Source organism: Pistacia vera, unplaced genomic scaffold (genome assembly GCF_008641045.1).
Source record: "Pistacia vera cultivar Batoury unplaced genomic scaffold, PisVer_v2 Contig662, whole genome shotgun sequence".
Taxonomy (NCBI): Eukaryota; Viridiplantae; Streptophyta; class Magnoliopsida; order Sapindales; family Anacardiaceae; genus Pistacia; species Pistacia vera.
This window is the reverse complement of record NW_022196515.1, coordinates 54,067-78,000: the sequence shown is the minus strand read 5'-3', so window position 1 is coordinate 78,000 and position 23,934 is coordinate 54,067. Positions and strand designations below refer to the sequence as shown.

General features: G+C 43.0%; 2 protein-coding genes across 2 annotated transcripts; one reads left to right on the top strand and one right to left on the bottom strand.

Moving 5' to 3' along the window:
* Positions 1-15,070: 15,070 nt before the first annotated feature.
* On the top strand, positions 15,071-17,819 carry LOC116112484 (DNA ligase 1). Its single transcript, XM_031398623.1, has 2 exons — positions 15,071-15,220; positions 16,481-17,819. Exon 2 carries the CDS (start codon positions 16,543-16,545, stop codon positions 17,665-17,667), a length of 1,125 nt encoding a protein of 374 aa, XP_031254483.1. The 5' UTR covers positions 15,071-15,220; positions 16,481-16,542; the 3' UTR covers positions 17,668-17,819.
* A 796-nt stretch (positions 17,820-18,615) lies between these two features.
* Positions 18,616-21,941, bottom strand: LOC116112486 (beta-glucosidase BoGH3B-like). Its single transcript, XM_031398625.1, has 9 exons — positions 21,731-21,941; positions 21,450-21,654; positions 21,274-21,364; positions 21,039-21,184; positions 20,126-20,369; positions 19,939-20,043; positions 19,658-19,840; positions 19,365-19,569; positions 18,616-19,237 (listed from the first exon to the last, which is right to left on the bottom strand). The coding sequence occupies exons 1-9, from the start codon at positions 21,939-21,941 to the stop codon at positions 18,750-18,752; spliced, it is 1,878 nt and encodes a 625-aa protein (XP_031254485.1). The 3' UTR covers positions 18,616-18,749.
* Positions 21,942-23,934: the final 1,993 nt, after the last annotated feature.

Here is a 23,934-nt window from a genome sequence, read left to right as displayed (position 1 = left end):
TTCTTGAAGAAAAATTATGTATCTTTTTTGGTTGTGTGTCTTGCTAGCACTTGAGACCGTAAGTTGATTGCCATCATGTCTTCGTGTAGATACTGAGAGTTCACTCTTATCTTAAAGTGGGAGCGATTCGTATCGATTAAAGGAGCCTCCAAACACTGGTATAAAATCTAGAAATTTTATATTCAATATTATTTCATATGTAAATAACGTAAATCAGGTATAAGGTTCTTGGGTTCAATATTATTGTTGGGGATTTTATTTTGTTTTCCATTGCGTAAACCCCATCAACGACTACCACTAACTTCATCCTCCTCTGTCGAAGGACAAGAAAGCCCGACTCCAAAGTGAAAGGTCTATTGGAACGCATGCAAATGGTCCGACCAAGTCGTCTCGCCGCTATGACCACCATTGCCAAGAAACTCGTGTCCACCAAAATACATCTACAAAACGACTTAAAAAAACCACTCACAACAACCAGCAAAGGTGGCGCAAATAACGAAAACAAAGGAAAAGCACTAACCTTGCAAAACCTGAAGACACAACAAAAAAAATTTCATAGAGATAATGTGCAAATCTGGCTAGATACGCAAGAAGCCAAGAAGTAGAAGAAGCACACGAGTAACCCTTCATAGAGGAACCTGTCATATTTATAGGCATTAAAGGATACCATCCGACTCACAATGATGTAAAAACCCAAATTCAAAAAGGCATGCCCTAGAGTTGAAAAGACATTACACAATCACAGCTCAGAATTTGCACCAAATTAACAATTGTGTTCATCAGAAATACTGCACAATTCATACCAAGCAAGTTTTGGAAGCCCGATTTTTCCCTTCTAAAAACTGGGGGGGTTAATGATTAATAGTGATGAATGATGTTATGCGATACCTACTGGTTAGAATTAACCTTTGGAAGATTGCAAATTTTCAAATTTTAAAAACCGGCATCAATCTGTGGAAATCAAAGAGTCCTCACAAGTAAAAATGCGCAGGAATGCAAAAAGTTATGCAAATGACAAATTACGAATATTTATGTATATATAAGAAGAGCCATCAGGCCAATTCATGCAAGCTAATTCAAACAGAAAAATCCAAAGTAGTAGAGGTGAAGAAAGATAAAATATAACAAACTTCGGTTCCTTCTCATCCACTTAAGGCCTATTACAAATCCCTAGGCCTCTATACATTTAGCAACCCACCAAGGTGAATAATAAGGAAGAAACGCCTAACAAAAACCACCAAGGTGACACATCGGAGACTTCACCAAAAATATCCGGAGAAAGAGATGCTGAATAGATCCCCTAAAAGCTCGAAAAAGATATAGGACCTGTCAAGAGGCTTATAGGAAACATAGAAAAAGGGGTAGGCCAAAATGAGTAGGAAGAGAACAGAGAAAAACAACCTTACCATTACCCGCCTCGCAAAAAAGACATCCCCGCATTAGTAGAACCAATATCCCTGCATGAAGAGGGCGTCTCCACACAATTTGCAAGCATAGTCACCCTTTATCTGAGGCAAGCTTGCACATATAAAGATGCTTCCCCTAATGCAAGGATAACATGGGCACATCTAGGAGGACACTAATCCTTGCTGAGGAAGGGAAAGCAATTGAACTGCATATCAGGGTGAACAGTAATCCTTATGGAGTCATCTTGATGCGCCTCGACCAGCCAGGTAAGCCTTGCAGCCTCCGTATTCAACTCTTCCCAAATTATGACAATGCGCCTATCCTTATCGTTAAGGGTGTGGCACGTTACGTCCAATTCCTTCTTATGGTCAACGTGAGTTGAAGCCACGGCCTCTTTCAACTCGCTACCCTTCTTCTGCTTTTTTAAATCATTTTAAAAGCGCAGCCTGGCCCTGAAAATTAGGATATGCCTCTTGGAAGAGAAAGGTCATTGTTAGGGCCAAAAATCGTCCTTGGCCCAAATAGGGAAATAGGACCATTAGCGAAGACGGACCAGGCCTAGTCCTGCAAAGGCCCAAGCCAGGTTAGTTTTATTTTGACATGAGGTATAAACCGGCCCAAATCACGCGGGCACGAGCCTCTCAAACCTAGTCCATTTCCTAGGTCCACGGACGAATCCAGAGCCCATAGCCCTTTCATAGTACTTTCCTACTCCTAATCAACCTCCTATTCAAGGACGCCTTCCTATTCCTGATCACTTTCCCACTTAGCAAATTCTCCTAAACAGGGTTACCTTCCTATTTGGACACTGGTAAGACAACTCACCACGACCCTAATTCTTCTAAGGTTTACATCGGAGTCACATTAGGACTCCTGCTCCCACCAGGATTGGGAGACCAGACGACCACTATATAAGCAGAGGCCAGCCCTCTCACAAAGGACATCGACATTACACCTTCACACCCAAGGCTCTTTACTTGAGAGTCTCGCTTATTCGCCGTAGTCACAGTCCCCGACTAGACTTCCGGTAATCTCTCATTCCCTAGCCCTCACTATATTAGCCTCTCGGCCTTGCTGACTTGAGCGTCGGAGTGCCTACGGCAAACACCACCCTGGTGTTTCCCGTTCGCTTCACGCGTGTGTTTCTCTACGTGTGCAGGTGCAGCAGATCGCTAGTGGCCTCAACCTCGCGGGATCAGACCCCCCTTTCCGTACAGGTAGATTTTTACGTCTACAGTTTGGCGCCCACCGTGGGGCCTCTAGCAATCATTCGGCGTGACGAACCTTGCTACGTGGAGGAATATTCCATGGCTGACAATCCAGACGACGTTAACTCAGGCCTCGAGGCCAGACTGAAGGCTTTGACCGCCCTCATGCAACAAAACTTAGACAAGGTGGCCGCACTGGAAGCCGAAAACACATCCATCAGGGTCGAGAACCAGTCGCTAAAAGAGAAAGTAAGTCGATTCTATGAACTCGAGTTTCTGCCCGACCAAGCACCCCCCAATCGATTCCGCACCATTATCCCATCCATGCAACCCCTCTCCACACCAGAGCATCAACCCTCGGATTCTGGTAAAGGGCCACGTCCGCTTAACGCATTGGTGCTCGACTACTCCGTTCTAACTAACGGAGATAAATATATAACAGGGCGCGGTCCAGTTGACCCATCCCAGCCTCATGATCAAAACGATCCAACAATAGAAAACCCAAAGGATCAACCCATCTCCACCATACCACTTCCCCTCCAGTCAACCCAAACACAAACCCCCTCCTGCCTGGCTCACCCTCGCGGGGTGAAAGGCCAAACCAAACCAATTCTAGCTCTTGAGCCCGTCCATCCCGAAAGACCGAACGACTACCAAACAACTCCCCTGACCGTTCATGTAGAGAAGAACAACAGAACAGTGACAATGGGAGTCATCCAACCAGAAGGGATGAACGAAGACACATGCTACCAAGGAGCGCACGACGGACTAATCTATTAGTCTACCCCCCGAGGGATGACCCCACGAGACGTACCAGACCCGGTAAGACGGGATGACCCGATAGTATCCCCTTCCCCTGTGGAACAGTTACTGGCCAAGAGACTGGCCGACGTTGAGGCAGTAATGAGGCGTATCCCAGGAATGCCGATCCCAAACAAGAAGAGCAGACCGAATTGTTAAGCCGATTCACCTTTTGCGGACGAGATCGCCCTGGCTGACATGCCCCAGAAATTCACTATCCCCAACATAAAACCATATGACGGTACCACTGACCCGGACGACCACATAGTCTCGTACAAGCAGCGGATGTTCACTGTTTCCATACCCCGACCGCTTAGAGAAGCCTGCATGTGCAAAAGTTTCGGTTCTAGTTTGTCCGGCCCGACGCTCCAATGGTACACGAACCTACCAAACGAGTCCATCGATTCATTCGCTCAACTTACTGACACCTTTGTGGAACAGTTCGCCAGCAGCAAGAAGCTAGAAAAGTTGTCGGCCGACTTGTACCGAGTATACCAACGAAGGGGGGAACCATTGAGAGAGTATGTTAGCAGATTCAACAAAGAGAAGATCTCTATTCCTTCCTGTAACCCCGAGACTGCTGTGGACGCTTTCAGAAAAGGCCTCCTCCTAGATGGAGAACTATACAAAGAGCTTACAAAGCTGGGCTGCACTACCATGGAAGACGCTCTGGCCCGAGCCGTGATCCGCCCATTCCAGATACGAACCAAGGCGGAACGACAGGAAGCTAGAGCCTAGACCGGTAGAACACCGCTACCAACCCCTCGCACGGAATATAGGCAGAGCCAGAAGACCATACGACCGCCAACCCTTGAGAAGTAATAACAGGAATTTGGGATCGAACCAGTTCAAAATACCAGAATACAGTCTCAGCATCGAACCAACCCAGGTCGTAGCAATAATGAAAGGAATGGGATCTACTGTCAAGTGGCCTGGTAAGCTCAATCCCGAGGCAAGGAGAGACACAACCAAGTGGTGCGAGTTCCACAACGATCATGGGCATAACACCGCAGACTGCATCGCCTTGCGGCTCGAGGTTGACGCACTTCTGAAGAGAGGACATCTCCGTGATCTACTCACTGACAAGGGGAAGAACAACATTAGCCAGAAAAGCTCCAACCAACAGTCGCCCCCTCCGCGAGAACCCACACCGAAGGGATTCTGCTCGCTAATCTCCGGAGGATCAGAAATCAGTAGGGTTAGTTACTCATCAGCGAAACGGCATGCTAGAACTAACCATCAGGAAGTCCAGTCCATCCACCTGGTCTCGAGGTCATACTCCCATCAGGTAATTCAGTTTGAGGATGACGAACCGATCACCCTAGCCGTTCCTCACCACGACGCTTTAGTCCTCTCCCTGCAAATAGCCAACATCCTAGTGAAAAGAGTGTTCATAGATGGAGGTTCGTCAGCAAATATTCTATTCCTTGAAGTGGTCAAAGCAATGGGACTGGAAGAAGCAAATATCAACAGGTGATCGACACTGCTAGTTGGATTCAGTTCGGAACAGAAATACACTATCGGGGAGATCATCCTTCCTATCTATGCCAGCGGAGTAAACAAGCAGACAGTCTTCCTGGTGATCGACTGCCCATCCCCTTACAACGTCATTTTAGGCCGCCCCTGGATCCACGACATGCAGGCAGTCCCATCTACCTTCCACCAGACAATCAGATTTCCGACCAAGTGGGGAGTACGGGAGATCAAGGGTGACCCTAAAGCTTCCAGGGACTGCTACAAAAACGCCTTCAAAGGCACGAGAAACTCTTCATAGCAATTACAGTCTCGTCCAACCCCTCGAGCAGAACCCGACCAACAGACCATGGAGGAGCTGGATGAAGTGCAGATACATCCGGATGACTTATGGAGAAAGACACACATAGGCTCCCGCCTCGACCCCGAGACAAGAGAGAAGCTGATAGGATTTCTAAAACGGAACGAAGACTGTTTCGCCTAGTCCTATGTCGACATGACCAGAATCAATCCAGACGCAATGGTCCACCAGCTCAAGGCAAATCCGGATCACCCGCCAGTCAAGCAGAAGAGGAGGAAATTCGCACCTGAACGGAACCAGATCATCAATGAAGAGATCGAAAAACTACTAAACAACGGCATGATCAGAGAGGTCCATTACCCCGAATGGCTGGCAAACGTCGTAGTCGTAAAGAAAAAGAACGGGAAGTGGAGAGTCTGCATCGACTTCACTGACTTGAACAAAGCCTGCCCCAAGGACTTTTTCCCCCTCCCACATATCGATATGATGGTAGACGCGACAGCAGGGCACGAACTCCTCAGTTTCATGGACGCCTTCTCGGGATACAATCAGATTCTGATGCATGCAGACGACCAGGAAAAGACAGCTTTCATCACAGAGAGGGGAACCTATTGTTACAAAGTGATGCCGTTTGGACTGAAAAACGCCGGAGCCACCTACCAACGTCTGGTCAACAAAATGTTCTCTGACCACTTAGGGAAGACCATGGAAGTTTACATCGACGACATGCTCGTCAAATCCCTGATTGCCGAACAACACCTTGACCACCTTAGCCAGGCATTCGCCATTCTCCGGAAGTACAACATGAAACTGAACCCAGAAAAGTGCTCATTCGGCGTCTCATCAGGTAAATTCTTAGGCTATATGGTTACTCAGCGAGGAATAGAAGCAAACCCCGACCAGATCAGAGCGGTTCTCAGCATACCATCCCCAACTTGCGTCAGAGACGTCCAGCGTCTTGCAGGACGAGTGGCCGCCCTGAGCCGCTTCATCTCCAGGTCCGCTGACAAGTGCCACCTCTTCTTCCACGCCCTCAAAAAATCCAACAGGTTCGACTGGACCCCCTCATGCGAAGAAGCCCTACAACAGCTGAAGAGGTATCTGACTACACCCCCGCTGCTGTCCAAACCCATGAACGGAGAGAAGCTCTACGCTTACCTAGCGGTCTCAGAGACGGCCATATCAGCAGTACTAGTCCGAGAAGAAGAAACGAAGCAGTCACCGGTCTACTACATTAGCAAGTCGCTCCTCGACGCAGAAACTCGATACAGCCAACTGGAAAAGCTTGCCCTTTCCCTCATCCATGCATCCAGGAAGCTCAGACCGTATTTCCAGTGCCATCCTATAGTTGTGATCACCTCATTCCCGCTCAAGAAAATATTGCACAAACCAGAGCTATCAGGCCGACTCATGCAATGGACAGTAGAACTCAGCGAGTACGACGTATCATACCAACCACGCACCGCCGTCAAGTCCCAGGCACTAGCAGATTTCATTGCCGACTTCACACCAAGCGAAACCACCCAGGCCGAGAAAGAATTACTATGCATGAACGGCGCACCACCTTCAAAGTGGACTCTCCTAGTAGACGGATCGAGTAATGTTAATGGAAGCAGACTTGGAATAGTACTGATCACACCAGCGGGAGACATCATCCAGCGAACAGTCCGCTGTGGGTTCAAGTGCATGAATAACGAGGCTAAATACGAAGCCCTCCTAGCTGGACTTACCTTGGCCAGAGAAATTGGCGCCAAGAGACTAGAAGTGAAGTCAGACTCCCAACTCGTGGTCAATCAACTACAAGGTACGTACCAAGCACGTGACTCAAAAATGACATCCTAACTAAGCATGGTCAAAGAGTTGCAGGCAAAATTCGAAGAGTTCTCAATAGTACAGATCCCCAGAGCTGAGAACAACCATGCCGACGCCCTCGCCAACCTTGGCTCAGCACTCCCATGTTCCTCTTAGTCATCCATCCCCCTCCTATTCATGCAGTGGTCAGCCAACTAGAAAGAACCGCCACCTAACAAGTCTTCTATAGAAACCATGGGCATTGAGCAAGCCGACTGTTGGATGACCCCGATAGTAAAGTACATGGAAGACGATGAGCTCCCGGCTGGCAAGAACGAAGCACTCCGATTGAAAGCAAAAGCCACCAGATTCACCCTACATGAGGGTCAACTCCTCAGAAAGTCGTTCTCAGGCCCCTACCTCAAATGCATAAGCCTAGAAGAGGCCCAAAGTGTTCTAGCCGAACTCCATGAAGGCGAATACGGCAACCATGCAGGGGGGCGTAGTCTGGCTCACCGGGTGATCACCGCAGGTTACTACTAGCCGACCATCCGCACCGACTCGATTGCTTACACAAAGAAATGCGACAGCTGTCAGTGGTTTGCTCACGTCTCACACCTCCCACCAGAACGACTCCATTCCATCCTAACACCGTGGCCATTCATGAAATGGGGAATGGACATCATGGGAAAGCTGCCTACTGCACCAGGGCAACGAGTCTTCATGTTGGCAGTAACAGACTACTTCACCAAGTGGATCGAAGCCGAAGCCTTTGCTCAAGTCAGAGACCGAGAAGTCAAAGCTTTTATCTGGAAGAACGTGATCTGTAGGTTCAGAATACCAAAGGAGATTGTCACCGATAATGGGTCCCAATTCATTAGTTCAGGCTTCAGGGATTTCTGTGACATGTGGGGAATAAAGTTAAGCTTCTCAACACCCCGCAACCCTCAGTCTAACGACCAGGCTGAGTCGTCAAACAAAACAATCATGCAGACACTGAAGAAGCGATTACAGAAAGCTAAGGGCGCATGGGCGGACGAGCTACACGGAGTCCTCTGGTCATACCGAACCACGGCTCGATCATCAACTGGTGAAACACCTTTCTCCCTGACATATGGTTCAGAAGCAGTCATTCCAGCCGAAATATCAGTTCCGTCCACCAGGCTCCAGTGGGCGGACGAGAAATCAAATAGCCAAAACCTTTGCCAGAACCTAGACACCGTGGACGATCTACGGGAACAAGCGAGCATCCGCAACGCAGTATACCAGCAACAGGCCGCCCGACATTATAACCGCAGCGTGAGGATCCACACTTTCAGGATAGGTGACTGGGTCCTTCGTAAGGTCTTCCAAAACACCAAGGAGATTAACTCTGGCAAACTCCGACCCACATGGGAAGGCCCCTACAAGATAATCAAAGAAGCATGGAAGGGCGCCTACAAACTCCAGACCCCCGAGGGCAAAGACATCAACAACAGTTGGAATGCCGTTCACCTCAAACGTTACTACTCGTAGGTGAACCCCGTCCTTGTTGGGAATTTTGTTTTTTTTTTTTTTTCATTTCTTTTCATTGTTAATAAAAAGGATGAGTGGGCCTACCCACCTCCTCTCAGACAGTCGGCCTCATGGCCAGATATTTAATGAAGTATTATTCAGTAATTTTCATCTTCGAATCAAATTACTTACACCTTCAAGTCGGCCATGCCCGACATACGTATGGACACCTTCAAATCGGCCCTGCCCGATATACATACGAACACCTCCAAATCGGCCCTGCCCGATATACATACGAACACCTCCAAATCGGTCATGCCCGATATACATACGAACACCTCCAAATCGGCCATGCCCAATATACGTACGAACACCTTCAAATCGGCCATGCCCGATATATATACGGACACATTCAAGTCAGCCCTGTCCGATGAACGTACAGACACCTTCAAATCGGCCATGCCCGATATACATACTGACACCCTCAAGTCGACCCGGGCGATGAATTACTCACGCTCGAATCCACCCCGCTCGACTCTCGAGAACACCTGAAGATCGGCCTGCCCGATCCAAGACTTGGCACCTTGGGACCGGCCCCGTCCAACCCAAAAACAAAACTCAAGATGCACCGCCATTCATCCAGGGGACTACACACTCGGTCAACCCTACCGAACGAACGAGTCCTATACCGATAAGCATAGCACCAACTCAGCCCGACATAAGGCCTACATGCCTTAGCCATCAGGCCACGCTGAGGTAACACACAAGAATAAGGAAGAGAAACAAAAGAACAGTTCATTCATCCAAGGAAACAACACGAGAAACCAGAAAAATCAGAAGTAACATATATACCAAACGCCTAAGTTCAGAATACAAAAAACGGCACAGACGCTAGACAAAAGGGCAGCGCAGGCCCCAAAATACAAAAAAAAAAAAGGGTGGAGAGCACTAAGCATCCTCGGCAGGAGTCTCATCCTTCGTCAAATCAGTCGCCACGCAAGCACCACTAGCGCTCGGCCCCGGAGCCAGGTCACTCACGTCCCCAACGACTGGCTGACTAAGCTCAGGCGCCTGCTCCTCGCCCTGTCCCACCGGATGACCAGTTTCCTCTTCTAACAACTCTTGCATAAGCAGAATGTCCTCATCCGGATCCCAGTGAGAGGTCCGCCCTTCTTTAAACTCCAGCATGAGCTCGCCTCGGGCCTTAATGATGACGTCATCAGCAATGGAGATGCACTGCTCCCTGAGGGACTCGACCTCCGCGGTCCTCTCGGCTAACTCACGCCGTAGTCTCTCGACCTCAGCCTCACTATCCCGTAGGCGCTGCTGACTCTCCTGTTCAACCTTCCGGGATGTTGCCTCCTTCTGCCGCAAACCAGTGTTGACCTTGGATATATCCTGTATCCCCTTCTCCTGCGCCACGACAGACCTCCTCAGATGGAGACTACTAGTGAGTACCTGCACAACAAAACTGAGCAATGAGAACAGAATCAAACAAGAAAAATAAACAAGTACTGCCATACCTGAACGGCGCGGGATACACCCCAATCAGCGACAGCAACCGCACCCATCTGGTTCAGACGCGCCTCATCCGCTGGGAACAAGAAAGAGTCGGCCAGCTTACTCATAGATGTCGCGTCCGAGTAAGTCGACGCAGTAGCCAGAATCGTAATGGTAATAGTCTCGGCCTCCTCATCCATAACGGCAACCTGGGACGACCCTACTCCCGTCGAAGGCTGTTGACTCGGTGGTTGCCGACTGGGCGGTGTCGCCAATACATCTTCAACCCTCGCATCCGCCCTTACCAACGACTCCCTCTTCCTCTTCTCCCGACGCCTGGCTATGGATTCACTCGCGCTCGGGACAGTTAATTTCTTCATCAGTGACTCTGCAAGTGCAAACTCTCCAACGGTTAGTGGGTTCAGCCCGGACTCACCAAAAATGATATGGTTGCAGTATCGACTAAGAAGCACATCCCAAGTCTGCTTCAGCGAAGGGAAAGGAGTACCTCTCTGAATAGCCTCTACTCCGGCCCAAAGAATACTGCTCCGCAGATTAGACTCTGCCAGCACCACTCGCCAATCCCTCTGCTCCAAGGGGATAGCTAACACCCTCTGGGTAGCTACGTCCAAGCCGTCCCCGCTCTGCCCAGCGCGATTGAAATCGAGCTCTGCAAACAAAAAACATAATCAAGATTTAGTAATCAAAAGTACGAAAGAAACAACGAAGTCCTCACCAGTGGCTCGCCAGCCGATTGGGATCTCGCCCGTGCTCCTGTCTCTAAAAACGGCCTGACCCTTCAAGAAAAAGTAGCGATCTTTCCAGTTTTTGTCACTAGATCGCAGGTTGGTCACCAGATGAGACCGGTTGTGCCTCAAGTTTAGCAGATATCGACCCTTCTCCTTATCGTTCTCCTTTAGGAAGTACGAGTACAACAGCTCGTGCAACCCAAACATAATTTGATGCCGAACACACAGATCCTCCAAAGCCATCAACAGTCTCCAGGTGTTCGGCATAAGTTGGGAAGGGGCGATAATGAAGTGATTCAGCACCTCCCAGACGAGGCGAGGCACAGGCAACCTCAGCCCATCATGAAACCATTTCTCGTACACGCAGACCCAACCTTCAGCCTCCCAATCAACCCGCTCGTACGACCGCGGGGAACAGACTTTAACAGAACCAGGGATATGATACAGTGTACGGATACGCCACACGTCACTATCCCTCAGCACGGGCGGATAATCCCTGGTCAGAATCCCACTACCCTGCTGGCTCGGCCCTTCCTCAGAGCTACTACAGGATGAAGAGGGACTACCAGCCTCTCCGGAGTCTTCCCCACTCCTACCATACCGACCCGAGCCACTCGGCCCAGCTCCACTCGACCCTGGGGCAGCCACACTAACTGCGGTCGGCACATCGATCGGAACGCTCCCTTCAGGCATCATCACCATAGTCGGGGCACGCTCATACTCGTCCCCGACGTCCACCACCTCTTGACTCGAACCTGCTGACGTATCGTCTGACATCGGATCACTCGCCCATTCCAACTAACCGACTCGTTCCTTAGGAGACTAGAACTGAAGCACAAGTGTCAACTAACCACAGGTCGCCCTTCAACACCGAACGATGCCCTCAAAACCGAACTCTTCAAACTCGGTCGACCCGTTCTACCGAAGTGGAATCCTAGCCAGTCGTCCCACCTAGCCGACCGATTGAAAGAATGAGAACTCGCAAATCAACCTGCCCGACAAAGAGCCTCTGCCTTGGGTTGACGCTTCCAACCGAACAACCCCAAGCCAAAATAACTAGAGCACCAACTCGTTCGCCCCAGACGACCGATCCACCTCCAATTTCAATCCTAGTCGTCTACTCACCTCGATCACTAATCCCTCAACCTAAACTCACTCGCCCTGAATGACCGATCTCCTAATCAACCACACGCCTCCTCGCCACTCGGTCAGGCGTACCGACCGACCCAAACAACGCCATAGTCGACTTCGTCTTCCAGACCCAATCCAAAAAACCCAGAAAAAATTCACCTACGACCAGATTCTTCCCGGATATCCACCGGAAAACTCAAACCCACGCCTATTCACCAAAATCCTAACACCAAAACGCTTGGAAACCCAGTTTAAACCCACTTAAAAACTCAAAACATCCTTATCTTGCTTCCAAGAAATTTTATCAAAAAGAAATCTACCTACAGAACAGCAAAACGACCTCAAAAGGAAAAATTACCTTGGATGATTGTAGAAAAGACCACCTTCGCTCAAGAAACTGGGACAAAAACGAAGAAAAGAAAGAAAAGAAAATTTTCAGATAAAAACCCAAAACCAACGCGAATGGAAGACGAACAGCCGATTCTCCAATTTTGTAAAGAAAGCATGAACACGTGGCAGGCTATGATTGGTCAGGTGTCAGGAGTCTCTTCGTTTTCCCGCTCTCGAAACGACGGACAAATCACCACCATACACGTGGCAGCAATCCGAATCACCTGGGAAATCGTTTGTTCCGTACGGAATCTGCGTCTCGATCGCCCGTTCCTTCCGACTGACTCCATTCGTACCGCCTGGAATGAATCCGACATGCGTCCAGTCTACACGCCCCAACAAATTCACTCGGCCACTCGATCCACCCGACTGACTTTTCGGTTCGGGGATCTTCCCAAGCATCCCATGCTCAGTCGGCCCGGAAGGCCTGGTTGACCGATGTACGAGTTGAGAATGGTCCGGGTCGAACAATCTTCGGAACGAGATTTGAATCTCGCCCAATCACCCGTCCGTAAAGAACGAGTGGACGACGTGCACTCGAGATGCCTCACCCGCTTAGTCGTCCCATCGTACCGACCGATCGAAGCTCTTAGCACTTCTTGAACCTGTCCGACCTGACATGACGAATGAGTGCCTCTTTAATAGTCTCCTGCTAGTCGTGCAGATGTACCGACCGATCGCATCTGGCTCCCTACTCTTCGGCTCGCCGAACCGACCAGGCGCCGCACAATGATAGAAAATTTTAGGACGGGAGGACATACCGAGCGGGATTCAACCAAGAATCACCTGCAATGGTCAGAATCACCTCAATGGTCGTTCGTCCATAAGGGAAGACCGAGCTCGCCTTCTACGTAACCTACTCTCTTACTTAAGTTACTCTCAACTCAAAGAGTGGGGGACAAACTGTTAGGGCCAAAAATCGTCCTCGGCCCAAATAGGGAAAACAAGATCACTGGTGAAGAATGACCAGACCCAATTAGGATTAGCCCTATCTCTCACGAAATATAATCTGCCCGAACTACATGTGCGCGAGCCTCTTAAGCTCTGTCCAATAACTAGGCCTATGGGTGAGCCCATAGCCCTTTCAACATTTTCCCATTCTTGATCAACCCCCTATTCAAGGTCGTCTTCCTCTTTCCTGGCGACTTTCCCACTTGAGGATCATTCTCCTAAATGGAGCTAACTTCCTATTTAGACACTGATAAGGACAGCTGATTACGGCCCTGATTCTTCTAGGGTTGGCATCACAGTCACACTAGGACTCCTGCTCCCACCAGGATTGGAAGACCAGACTACCACTATATAAGCAGAGGCCAGCCCTCTCACAAAGGACATCGACATTACACCTTCACACCCGACTCTTTACTCGAGAGTTTTACTTATTCGTCGTAGTCACAGTCCCCGACTAGACTTCCGGTAACCTCTTATTCCCTAGCCCTCACTATATTAGCCTTTCAGCCTTGCTGACTTGAGCGTCGGAGTGCCTACGGCAAACACCACCCTGGTGTTTTCCGTTCGCTTCACGCGTGCGTTTCTCTACGTGTGCAGATACAGCAGATCACTAGTGGCCTCAACCTCACGGGATCAGACCCCTCTTTCCGTACAAGTAGATTTTTACGTCTACAATAATCAAGCATCGAACATCAAGTAAATATAAACAAATATATTATTTAATGTTTTGCACTTAATTGTTAGGGGTGTAATTATAATTTTATAAGGGTTTATTTGTCATTTAAAAAAAAAAGGTGGGCAATTAATATTTTCCAAGGTACTCGGAACCGAAACCTGAACCTGTGTTACAGATTCCGGTTCCAAGTTTTTAGGAATTGGAACCGACGGTTCCTGTTCCAGTTCCAAATCAAAGGAACCGGCCGACTCCAGTTTTGGTTCCGGTTCCTTTGATTTTGGGCGGGTACCCGAACCCGCCTACCCCTAGTGACTAGTGAGAGACGCCGCCAATTTTGTGAGTGAGGGCAATTATATATAATAATAATAAATCAAAATATAAATATTAACTAATACATAATATTTTTCTTTCATTTTATATATAACAAATCAGTTTAATTTATTAATCTCATCTTCAATTAGTACTTAATTCATTAAACTATTTATGTTATATATTATGATATTTAATCATATATAGCATCAATACCGATATTAACGCTATAAGAGTGATATTACACATTCTACAGTATATTCGGAAAGTCACGTCCTTGGTGAAATTATATTTTATTCGACATTGTTGTATTATTTACCAAATCATCACTTCATTCATATCTCAATAATACCTAGAATTACACCATCACTTTGAAATAACAATTTTGGCATAACTTTTGCACCTGTAACATTTTTGTTTGATTAAATCGTGATCCAACCATCTACATGTAATTAGTGCCTTCACCAAATTACTGTAAGAGTAATACTAGGTCTACAATCCAATCTCACACCTTTTTTTTATAACCCTCAACGTAAGAACTTGCAATTGGTTAATTCACAAATGGGTTCCGTCTGCTTGCTATGGGTCTCACCCACTCAATTATAATTTAACAAATTATGAGTTGCGATATCAAAAGTTATAGGAGAGATTGTGGATATAACATCACTGTTCAGTAAATGATCCAATTACCACTCTTCAATTATGAGCTGAAGCCCATATCTTCGCATTTGAGATTTGGGTCCAATTGTATATTGCTTCATGTGAATGCCTTTGGGCTTATTACCCAGCGGGCACATGGAAACCTTAACAGCTAAGAAGAAAGCGGTAAGATCACCCTGAGTGCACGTCCAACCAAACTCTCCAAAGTCACATTTGAAATTTGGGTCCAATTGGCTGCGTATGACCGACTCTTAGGTTGCTTCCAGGTGACACAACCAAAGCTAACCCTACTTCTATAAATGCTCCACAACCCACGTCTTTCTATTCCTACCCTCTTCTATTTTTGGTCATCTTTCTTTCAAAACGTAACTCAATTCAGGTATTTTCTTTTCTTTGTTTTCTATGAAATTTGTGTGATCTTCTTGTAGTTTTGTTTCTTTTCATATTTAATTGTGTGCTGTTGAGATGTTCATCGACTGATCTTGTTTTGTTGTGTGATGTTAAAATTTTTGATCCAGTAACAGTTGTTTGTATTTTGTTTTGATTGAGTTGATGTCTGTGATGTTGCAGAAACCGATTCTGGAAATGGAATTATAGTTTGTGAAAATATTATATGATTAATGTCTAGATTTTAAGCCACATTTGGAGAATTATATTATCTTGATTGATGCATTTTTAATTTCTCTCTCCTCAGAGGAGTTAGGGAATCAAAGATAAAAGAGGGTTATAGTTATTTGGATTATTCATGATTGGATATTGATGTTCTTGCCAATGCTTTTTTTTTTTTTTTTTTGGTGCAACCTTCAATGTTTCTGATTTTTTTTGTAAATTTTGTAACTACTATCATACATAATTGGACTTAACATTTTCTAGAAGCCACAGGGGGATTTCAGTAGAGAGTTTTTGAATTAAAATTCTGACAGAATTGTTTTGTAAACAAAGTATTTGCTGCTTATTTTGGCCAAACTTGATTAGTTTTTTTGTCAAGTAAATTCTAGATCTTGTATTCTAAATTTTCCTGAAGAATAACATACTTAGAATATATGGTAGCATTTGTATTTGCATTTTTCCTGTTCTGCTTCTAATTTTCTACAAACAGAAGCATGCTATTTTTCCATTTGTTTGAAAGGAGAACATCAGTATAGTCATGTTCAAATACATACTTTGAATACAGTAATTTGGTGGAGGCACTAATAAAAATGAGTTGATAATGAAATGGTTTTAAAGCTATTTTATTGATTTTCTTGAAAAGTCATGCAACATTTGTACTCTGTTCCTCTTTTTTGTGTTACATGCTGACTCTTGATTTTCGCTCAATTCAAATCTTATTATGAATTTTTGCTCGTTTAAAATTTTTCTCCATGCTTAATCCCTATATTTGGTGGATGAAATTGTTCAGATACTGTGAAAAAATTTGTAGCGAGAGCTCATTGCGGTAGGGAACAATTTTTCCCATTTCAGTGCACTCTGGATACAGATAGTTTCTACCTATGCAGTACTAATTAGAGTGCAATATGTGTTGTTGGATCTATTTGTTTTTTATTTCAGAATCTGGTTTATGTATTCATTTCAAATTCTACCATTTGTTGTTTATCTAAAATGGTTTTTTGCTTCCTTGCCTACTACGCATTTGTTTCAGGTTACCTGACTTGAACAAAAAGGTTTATCTTGAACGTTTCAAGTTTTGATAAAGATTTGAAGATGGAAGACAAATCTGAATCCATTGTTGGTGGAGAAGATAAGTTCAAGAAGGAAGAACCGCATATCAAAGTTAAGACCAAAGATATAGAACCAAATGTTGAGAATGAAACGGAGACAGAGGTGGAGATTGAATTGAAGACCAAATCAGTGGAGAAGGAGAAGAAAAAACACAAGGGCGAGGAAGAGAAACATGAAGATAAGAATGAAAAGAAATCAAAGAAAAAGGATAAAGAATTGAAAGAGAAGGTAAAAGAGAAAGAGACGAAGGATGAAGATAAAGATCAGAAAAAGAAAGAGAAAGAAAAAGAAGACAAGAAAAAGGATAAAAAACAGAAGGATTTAAAGGAAGAGAAAAAGAAGAAGAAAGATGGACGGTCAAAGGAGAAGATAGAGGAAGAAACTGGGGGAAAAACTAAAAAGGAGGACAAGAGAAGTGAAGGTGAATGTGAGGAGAAAGAAGAGAAGAAAAAGAAGGAGAAAAAGCAGATGGATGAAGCTGAGGAAGAAGAGAAGAAGAAAAAGCACAAGGATGAAGATGAGGAGGAAGAGAAGAAGAAGAAAAAGGACGAGGATGAGGAGAAGAAGAAGGAAAGTAAGGAGAAAAAAGATAAAAAGCACAAGGATGAAGTGGTTGAAGGAGCCAGAAATGAAAATGGAGATGAAGAGAAGAAGAAAAAGAAAGATAAGGAGAAGAAAAAAGAGCACAAGGATGATGAGAGTGAGGGGAAAGATGGCAAAGATGAAGAGAAAGCAGAAAAGAAGAAAAAGAAAGGTAAAGAGGAGAAAGAGAAGAAAAAAGGCAAGGATGGGGTAAAGGGTGAGGTTGAGGCGACCTCCAGGGAGATTCAAATAGAAGAAAGTGAGAAAGAATTAGAAGCTGAAGGGGAGGAGAAGAAGCAGAAAGGAAAAGAAAAGACAAAGTCTGAGAAGAAAAGAAAACTTGACGGGAAGGGAAAGAGCAAGGGTATTGATAAGCTAAAACAGAAGTTGGAGAAAATCAATGGCAAAATAGAGGCTCTCATGGAGGAAAAAGCTGACATTCTGAGGCAGATTAAAGAAGCTGAGCATGAGAGTGGTGACATGACTCAGAAGCAAACAGATAAAGCTGGGACTGTGGCTGAGTAGCATCACACCATGGTACATGATTTGTACTTATCCTTTCACTTTTGTAGTATGAATGTTTCTGTAGATGTATATGTTTCTTTGTGTGAATAAAACACCTTTGTATTTGCTGTGATGAATAAATCAACATCTTACTTCTTACTCTGTTGAGTGAAGATCTACTGCTGGACCTCTTTTTTTATTGTACTGTTTATGTTCTGCCTTCCCTTTCTATTCCCAGGTGAATGTCAACAGTATTATTCCCTTTTAGGTTATCAAAAGAAATTCACTTTTTGGTGTCAATTGCATATTGCCGTTAGACCAGATGGCTGATATTATGCGGAATGGAAGGCAATTAACACTATCATTTACTCATGTTTTTCTTATGTACTTTCCTATTTGTTGTTCTGTTAATGACATTAAGCTTAGATCACTGTATCGCGGGAGTTAAACCTTCTGTTTCTGTCAAGGTCCTAGTAAAAGCATGATTAAGGAATATGCTCTATTAATTTTCACGTGGTTTTACTGTTTTGTATTGTATATCAAAAGTTGTAGATATGGCTCTCAGAAATTTCTTTTCATAAGAGGGAGATTCTTGAATTAGAAAATTACAACTCTTTAGTAGAAAAGAGAGAGAAAGAACGAAAATAAGAGTGTGATTGAGCGGTTGAGAAAATCAGAATGTAGATAAAATCACGGTGTAAAGATTATAACTGCGTACAATGTGCAATTGTTAGTCCCTAGGGATGTCAATGTTTTTAGGGAGAACCTTATAAAATCTCTTTTATGAAACTATTAATTTTTCACAGTTAGTTTGACTTTTATATTTCTTGCTTTGAAACAAAATATTAGAAGATGTTTGAATGTGTTTAGTTAAAAGGTCAACAAATATCTGATTAAGTTCCTTAATGATTACTGAAAGGATGCTAGATATAAAGCATTGCGTTAACTCCTTGCAACAACATTATCACATTTCTTAATGAGTACTGAAAGCATGCTAGATACAAAACTTATAAATATTAGTTAGATGACAATTACTATGTTTCCAAAATATATGAAAATCTTAAAAGTTGTTTGAAGGTAGATATACCATATAGATAAATAGCCTAGTTAGCCATGGTAGGTTTGGTAGCGAGGCCAAACCCGAATGGGAAGAGGGGATCATAATGTTCATCACCAACATTCATAGGCAGTTGATCAACAGTCTTGAACCATGTCCGGGGAAGCTTGCCAGTGAAACCATAGTCACCAAATAGAACATCAGAAACTCCTTGACCCTCTGATCCTGGAAGCCAGGCAGCTACAAGAGCATCCATTGAAGAAACATATGGTTCCAAAACGACCGGACGGCCGGAGATTACAACAACAACACATTTCACAGCTCCACAAACATTTGTGATGGTGCTTGGACCAGGATCAGGGATTGTCAAGTTCATGCTGTCACCCTTTGTCTCTGCATACGGATGTTCGCCAACTACAACTATGGCATAAGAGAAATTGTTGGACTTGACAAAGTTGGCATCTGGGTTCTCCTCAAAAACGACTTCAGTTTGTTGATCAATTGTATTCTTTATGGCAGTGAGGATAGTAGTACCTGCTCATTATATAGGTCATATCATGTTAGTTAGTATCATATAGTTGGAGATGCCCATGGTCTTATATGGTCAGGCTTTTGTGTTTCTCTATCAAAAGCTGTTTTTACGATCAGGAAGAATTCTTACCACTTGTCATGTTGTTGCCGCTAAGTCCTTGCCACTCAATTGTCCATCCACCACATTGATAACCAAGATTGTCAGCATGGGTGCCAGCAATTAGTATTTTTGATGCCTTTTTAGGAAGAGGTAGCAATGGCTGATCAGCTGATTCACGATTCTTTAGCAGCACAAGAGATTTCCTTACAGCTTCCCTAGCCAATTCTCTATGCTCCTATTCCAAGTAACAGGACCACATTAAGAATTTTTCAGTACTAGTTTTTGTAACATAAGAAGTAAATTTTGATTTACTACTGAATGACCTGACTTCCAAGCTGGTCAACCAAGCTGTCATCGGCTAAGGGATTCTCAAATAGACCCGTCACAAACTTGACTCTCAGAATTCTCTTCACTGCATCATCAATGCGACTCATGGGGATGACATTTTTCTTTGCCAGGGAAATTAGACCATCAATGAATTCTGTATAGTTCTCTGGGACCATGACCTGTCACACATACAGTTTCAGCATTAGAAGATAAAACGTTTCCGAAAATTTGATAGGAATCTGATAAAAGTACATATACTATGAGACTAACAACTCACCATATCAATGCCTGCATTGATTGCCATTTCAATGGAGTATGTGTAATTAGCATGTGGAGGACTTGTGATCCTGTCAATACCCTCCCAATCTGAGATGACAAAACCCTGAAAGAATTCACAATAGTCACTCTCAGTTACTTCACATAGATGTAGAAACTTAAATTACATAACAAAGAATCGATTATACCCTGAAGCGAAGAGTATTCTTCAAGAATCCGGTGACAAGATCACGGTTAGCATGCATCTTAACTCCATTCCAGCTAGAGTATGAAACCATGACAGTTGATACACCCTTGATAATGGAGTCATAGTAGGCTGGCATGTGTATGCTGAGCAAACCATGCCTATCTATCACAGTGTTGTTCTCATTTATGCCGTTAATTGTCCCACCATCACCCACAAAATGCTTGGCGCAAGCTGCAACCTTTGTCCTGTGCAAATAGAATCAAAAGTTTATTATTAGTTTGAAAGCGAGAATGCCACTAGTTTTGAATGTGCAATTCCAATCTTTTATAACCAGACAATTTATTACTAGAATGCAGATTAGAGACTGTTAATTTAATCTTGTTTCCGCTAGCGGAATAGTGGTCCACATCTCATAGTCCTTAGACAAGAATAAACAAACAGAAGTCCCATTTCCATCACTTTCTTTGACTATGACAGAGAGTTAGGTTGCAGAATTCTTGTCTCTACAGTTATCAGGAGTAGCAAAATTTGACCTTTACAGCTGAGGATAACCTTAATGGGACGGACAGGCACTTAAAGGGATAAATGCAGAATGCATTTGACTGATATTAGAGCTAAAACTACAGTTGTATAGGATTAACAAATATAAAATAATGACAAGAAAAGTTTCCTAATAATTGCCCGCAGTTTTGCAATGCTTCTATGGACGGTTACCCTTGTTGTGGAAAAATACAGGTTTAAATTTAATCATAAAATTGAACAGCAAAATTTCTCAATATGTTAATAGTTTTCTACGGAGATAATTTATTGTATATGTTGATAATTAGATTATTGTGATCATCCAGAATGCAAGAAAATAAATGAGCAAAAGACTGGTCAACATTCATCTTAAAATTTTGGATTGTATTTCTTACTTTCCAGAGACAAATGGGACAGCTCTTCGAGAACCGACAGGAACATCTCCTTGTAGTCCCGGTATAATCTCAGTCATTGCTCGAACAATCTTAGGATCTTCACTATAGCTTTCGTAGCATCGACCCCATCTCGGATCCCTGCAAACCTGTATAGATAGAAGATTTATCAGGAATCCTCAATTAAGCTAAAGAGTTCTATCCTGACATCCATTAGTTGTTGAATTTGATAATGTACCGCAATACAAGGTGCAAAAGCATATGGAATTCCTGTAGCTCTAACTTCAAGTGCAGTTGCAGCTCCAATCTTTTTCACCAGTTCAGGGTCCCTGATTAATAAGAATACACATCTCATAAAAAATGCCAGAAATTTTAGGCTAATGTTAAATCTTAGGATTCATTATATTTACTTACCTCGTAGCTCCGAGGCCAACATTATGAGGGAAGATTGTTGCATTATAAACATTGTTGTGGCCATGAACAGCATCAATACCATAAATCATCGGAATTCCAAGTCGGGTAGATAAAGCACCCTTTTGAAAACCATTGACCATCTCAATCCAAGCCCTTGCTGAAGCGTTTTTAGCTGGAACACTTCCTCCTCCACTCAGCAGGCTCCCTGCCAAAATGCTATATATATTTAGCTTAACTTGGAAAAACTCCATTTTGTGGCCAAAAGTGATGAGTGAACTTACCTATGAAGTAATTCTTGATCACATCAGCTGATGAAACATCACGTTCGATCTGTGTCATTTGGCCTATTTTTTCCTCCAAAGTCATCCTTTTCATTAAGTCTTTGATTCGAACATTTATGGGTTGTCTGGGGTCTTTATATTTCATATATTCTGCTTCAACTAAGCAACTCAGAAGCAGAAGCCCGATAAAGAAGACACAAATTCTACCCATATTTTTTCCAAATACCTGAATTTCCAAGAAACAACAAAAAAAAAAAAGGATCAATTAAACACCATTTAAATAGTTGTAAAGTTCATGGTGAACATTGAATGTTAATATAATTGCTCAACCTCAGAAAGCTCAACAAATAAAAAGTAACAAACACATATAAAAGAACTATTTTGGATTAAAAATCAACAGATTGAAATCAAATTTGAGAACATCATCAAGAAAGAAATAAATATATGGAAAATCCCCAAGAAAAGCTACCATTAAATTCTAAAGCAACCAAAGAAAAGTAAAAAGTTAGAAAAAGAAAATTGCAGAGAAGCAAACCTTACAACACGAACTCGAGTGGTTAATGCCGAAAATACTAAATTCCCAAAAGGATGTAATAAGAAATTTTATTGAGAACTTTGAATCAATAACTTGAAACATAACAAGGCTAATCATAATTCTTCCAAAATAAGAAATCTTAACACAGACTACCACATGAATAGGTATTCTAATACTACTAAAATAAAAAATCAAGTCATATTCCTACAAACAGTGTAAAGTTGCATTACATGAAAATAATACAAAATGAAACAAAATATTTCTCTAGACTTCCATTAAAAAGAGAATTTCAGAGCAGTCAATTATCAAAAAACAAAAATTGATTAAACTAAAAAAAAATTTCCAGAAAAAGTGAGGAAAGATTGCCGTCTGCATACATGTCATTGTTACGAGAATATTAAAGTGAAAGAAATATAACTACTATGATCTCTTTGTTTACGTATTTAAATAAAGATTGAAGAAGTGCTTTCTTTCATTCTTTGAAGTTTCAAGCTCTAATGTTATTCCTCCCGTTTCCACTTTTTTTCTCGGGAAACAAACAGAAATGGAATGAAAGTTGGAGTGCATGCTCTCAACAAAGACATATAAGAAAGTAAAGAGAGCTTAGAACTTACCGTAAGAACTCAGAGAGAAACAGTGACAGAACAGAGTTCTGCTTTGAAAGACAATGCAGGACGGAGGTGGTATTTAACTATTTATACAAACTTTTCTTTTTTATTTTAGAAAATTTTTGTTTTTCCTTTTTATCTTTTAATTTTTTTTATATTTGGTGTAACGTTACACTTAACCATGATATTATTTACGACTTTATTATTGTGTCTAAAAATAATAGTGAAGATGAACAGACATTTATCTAAATTCTTGAATTATCATCTTTATGGTTGTTTCACATATAACTAATGATTGTTTTAATTAAAACTAATTGGTTTTAACAAGTTTTGATAACAATAAATTGTTCAATTATTTATTTATTTTTTATTTTTTATTATTGGGGGTATCCGAGCCAGTTAACACGCACCTTAATTAATCTCTCAAACCCTAAAATTATTGGTCGAGTAAGAGCTATAGTGTATCCCTATTAACCATTGATGAATAACTCGAATTCAGAACCTCTTGAATAATACACCAAGAGTGCAGACTCGAACTCAAGATCTTCAAACTTATAACCTCTTAAGAATTTGTTCATTTTGATTGGTTATACTAATTTTGTCAATTAAATCTATACAAAATATTAAATAAATCAATTGAATTCTACTCAATTGGATTCCATTGTTTGAAATGGAAGAGTTAAATATATTTTCATTATAATTATAAGGTCCAAAGTAGAACATTTGGGTTCTTATAAATTAGTAATACAGAAGCTAATCTGTTTATTTTATTTTATTTTTTATAATTAAGAAAATATTCCTAAATTTTTAATTAAAAAATATATTTCTTTTAATTCTATTAAGTTTTACTGCCATTTACACAACATTTAATGGTATGGGTTGTATGTATGAGTTCTTAGAGTTGTTGCCCCAAGTCGAAACTTCACTTCCACTATGGGCCGTTAATTAGTAGCCCAGATACTCCTCTCCACCGTTAAATCAAAAATCCCTAATTCCCTCTATGTTATTCAAACCCTGACCGCCGCCAGCAAATGCCAATCTCAACGCGCTACTTAAATGGC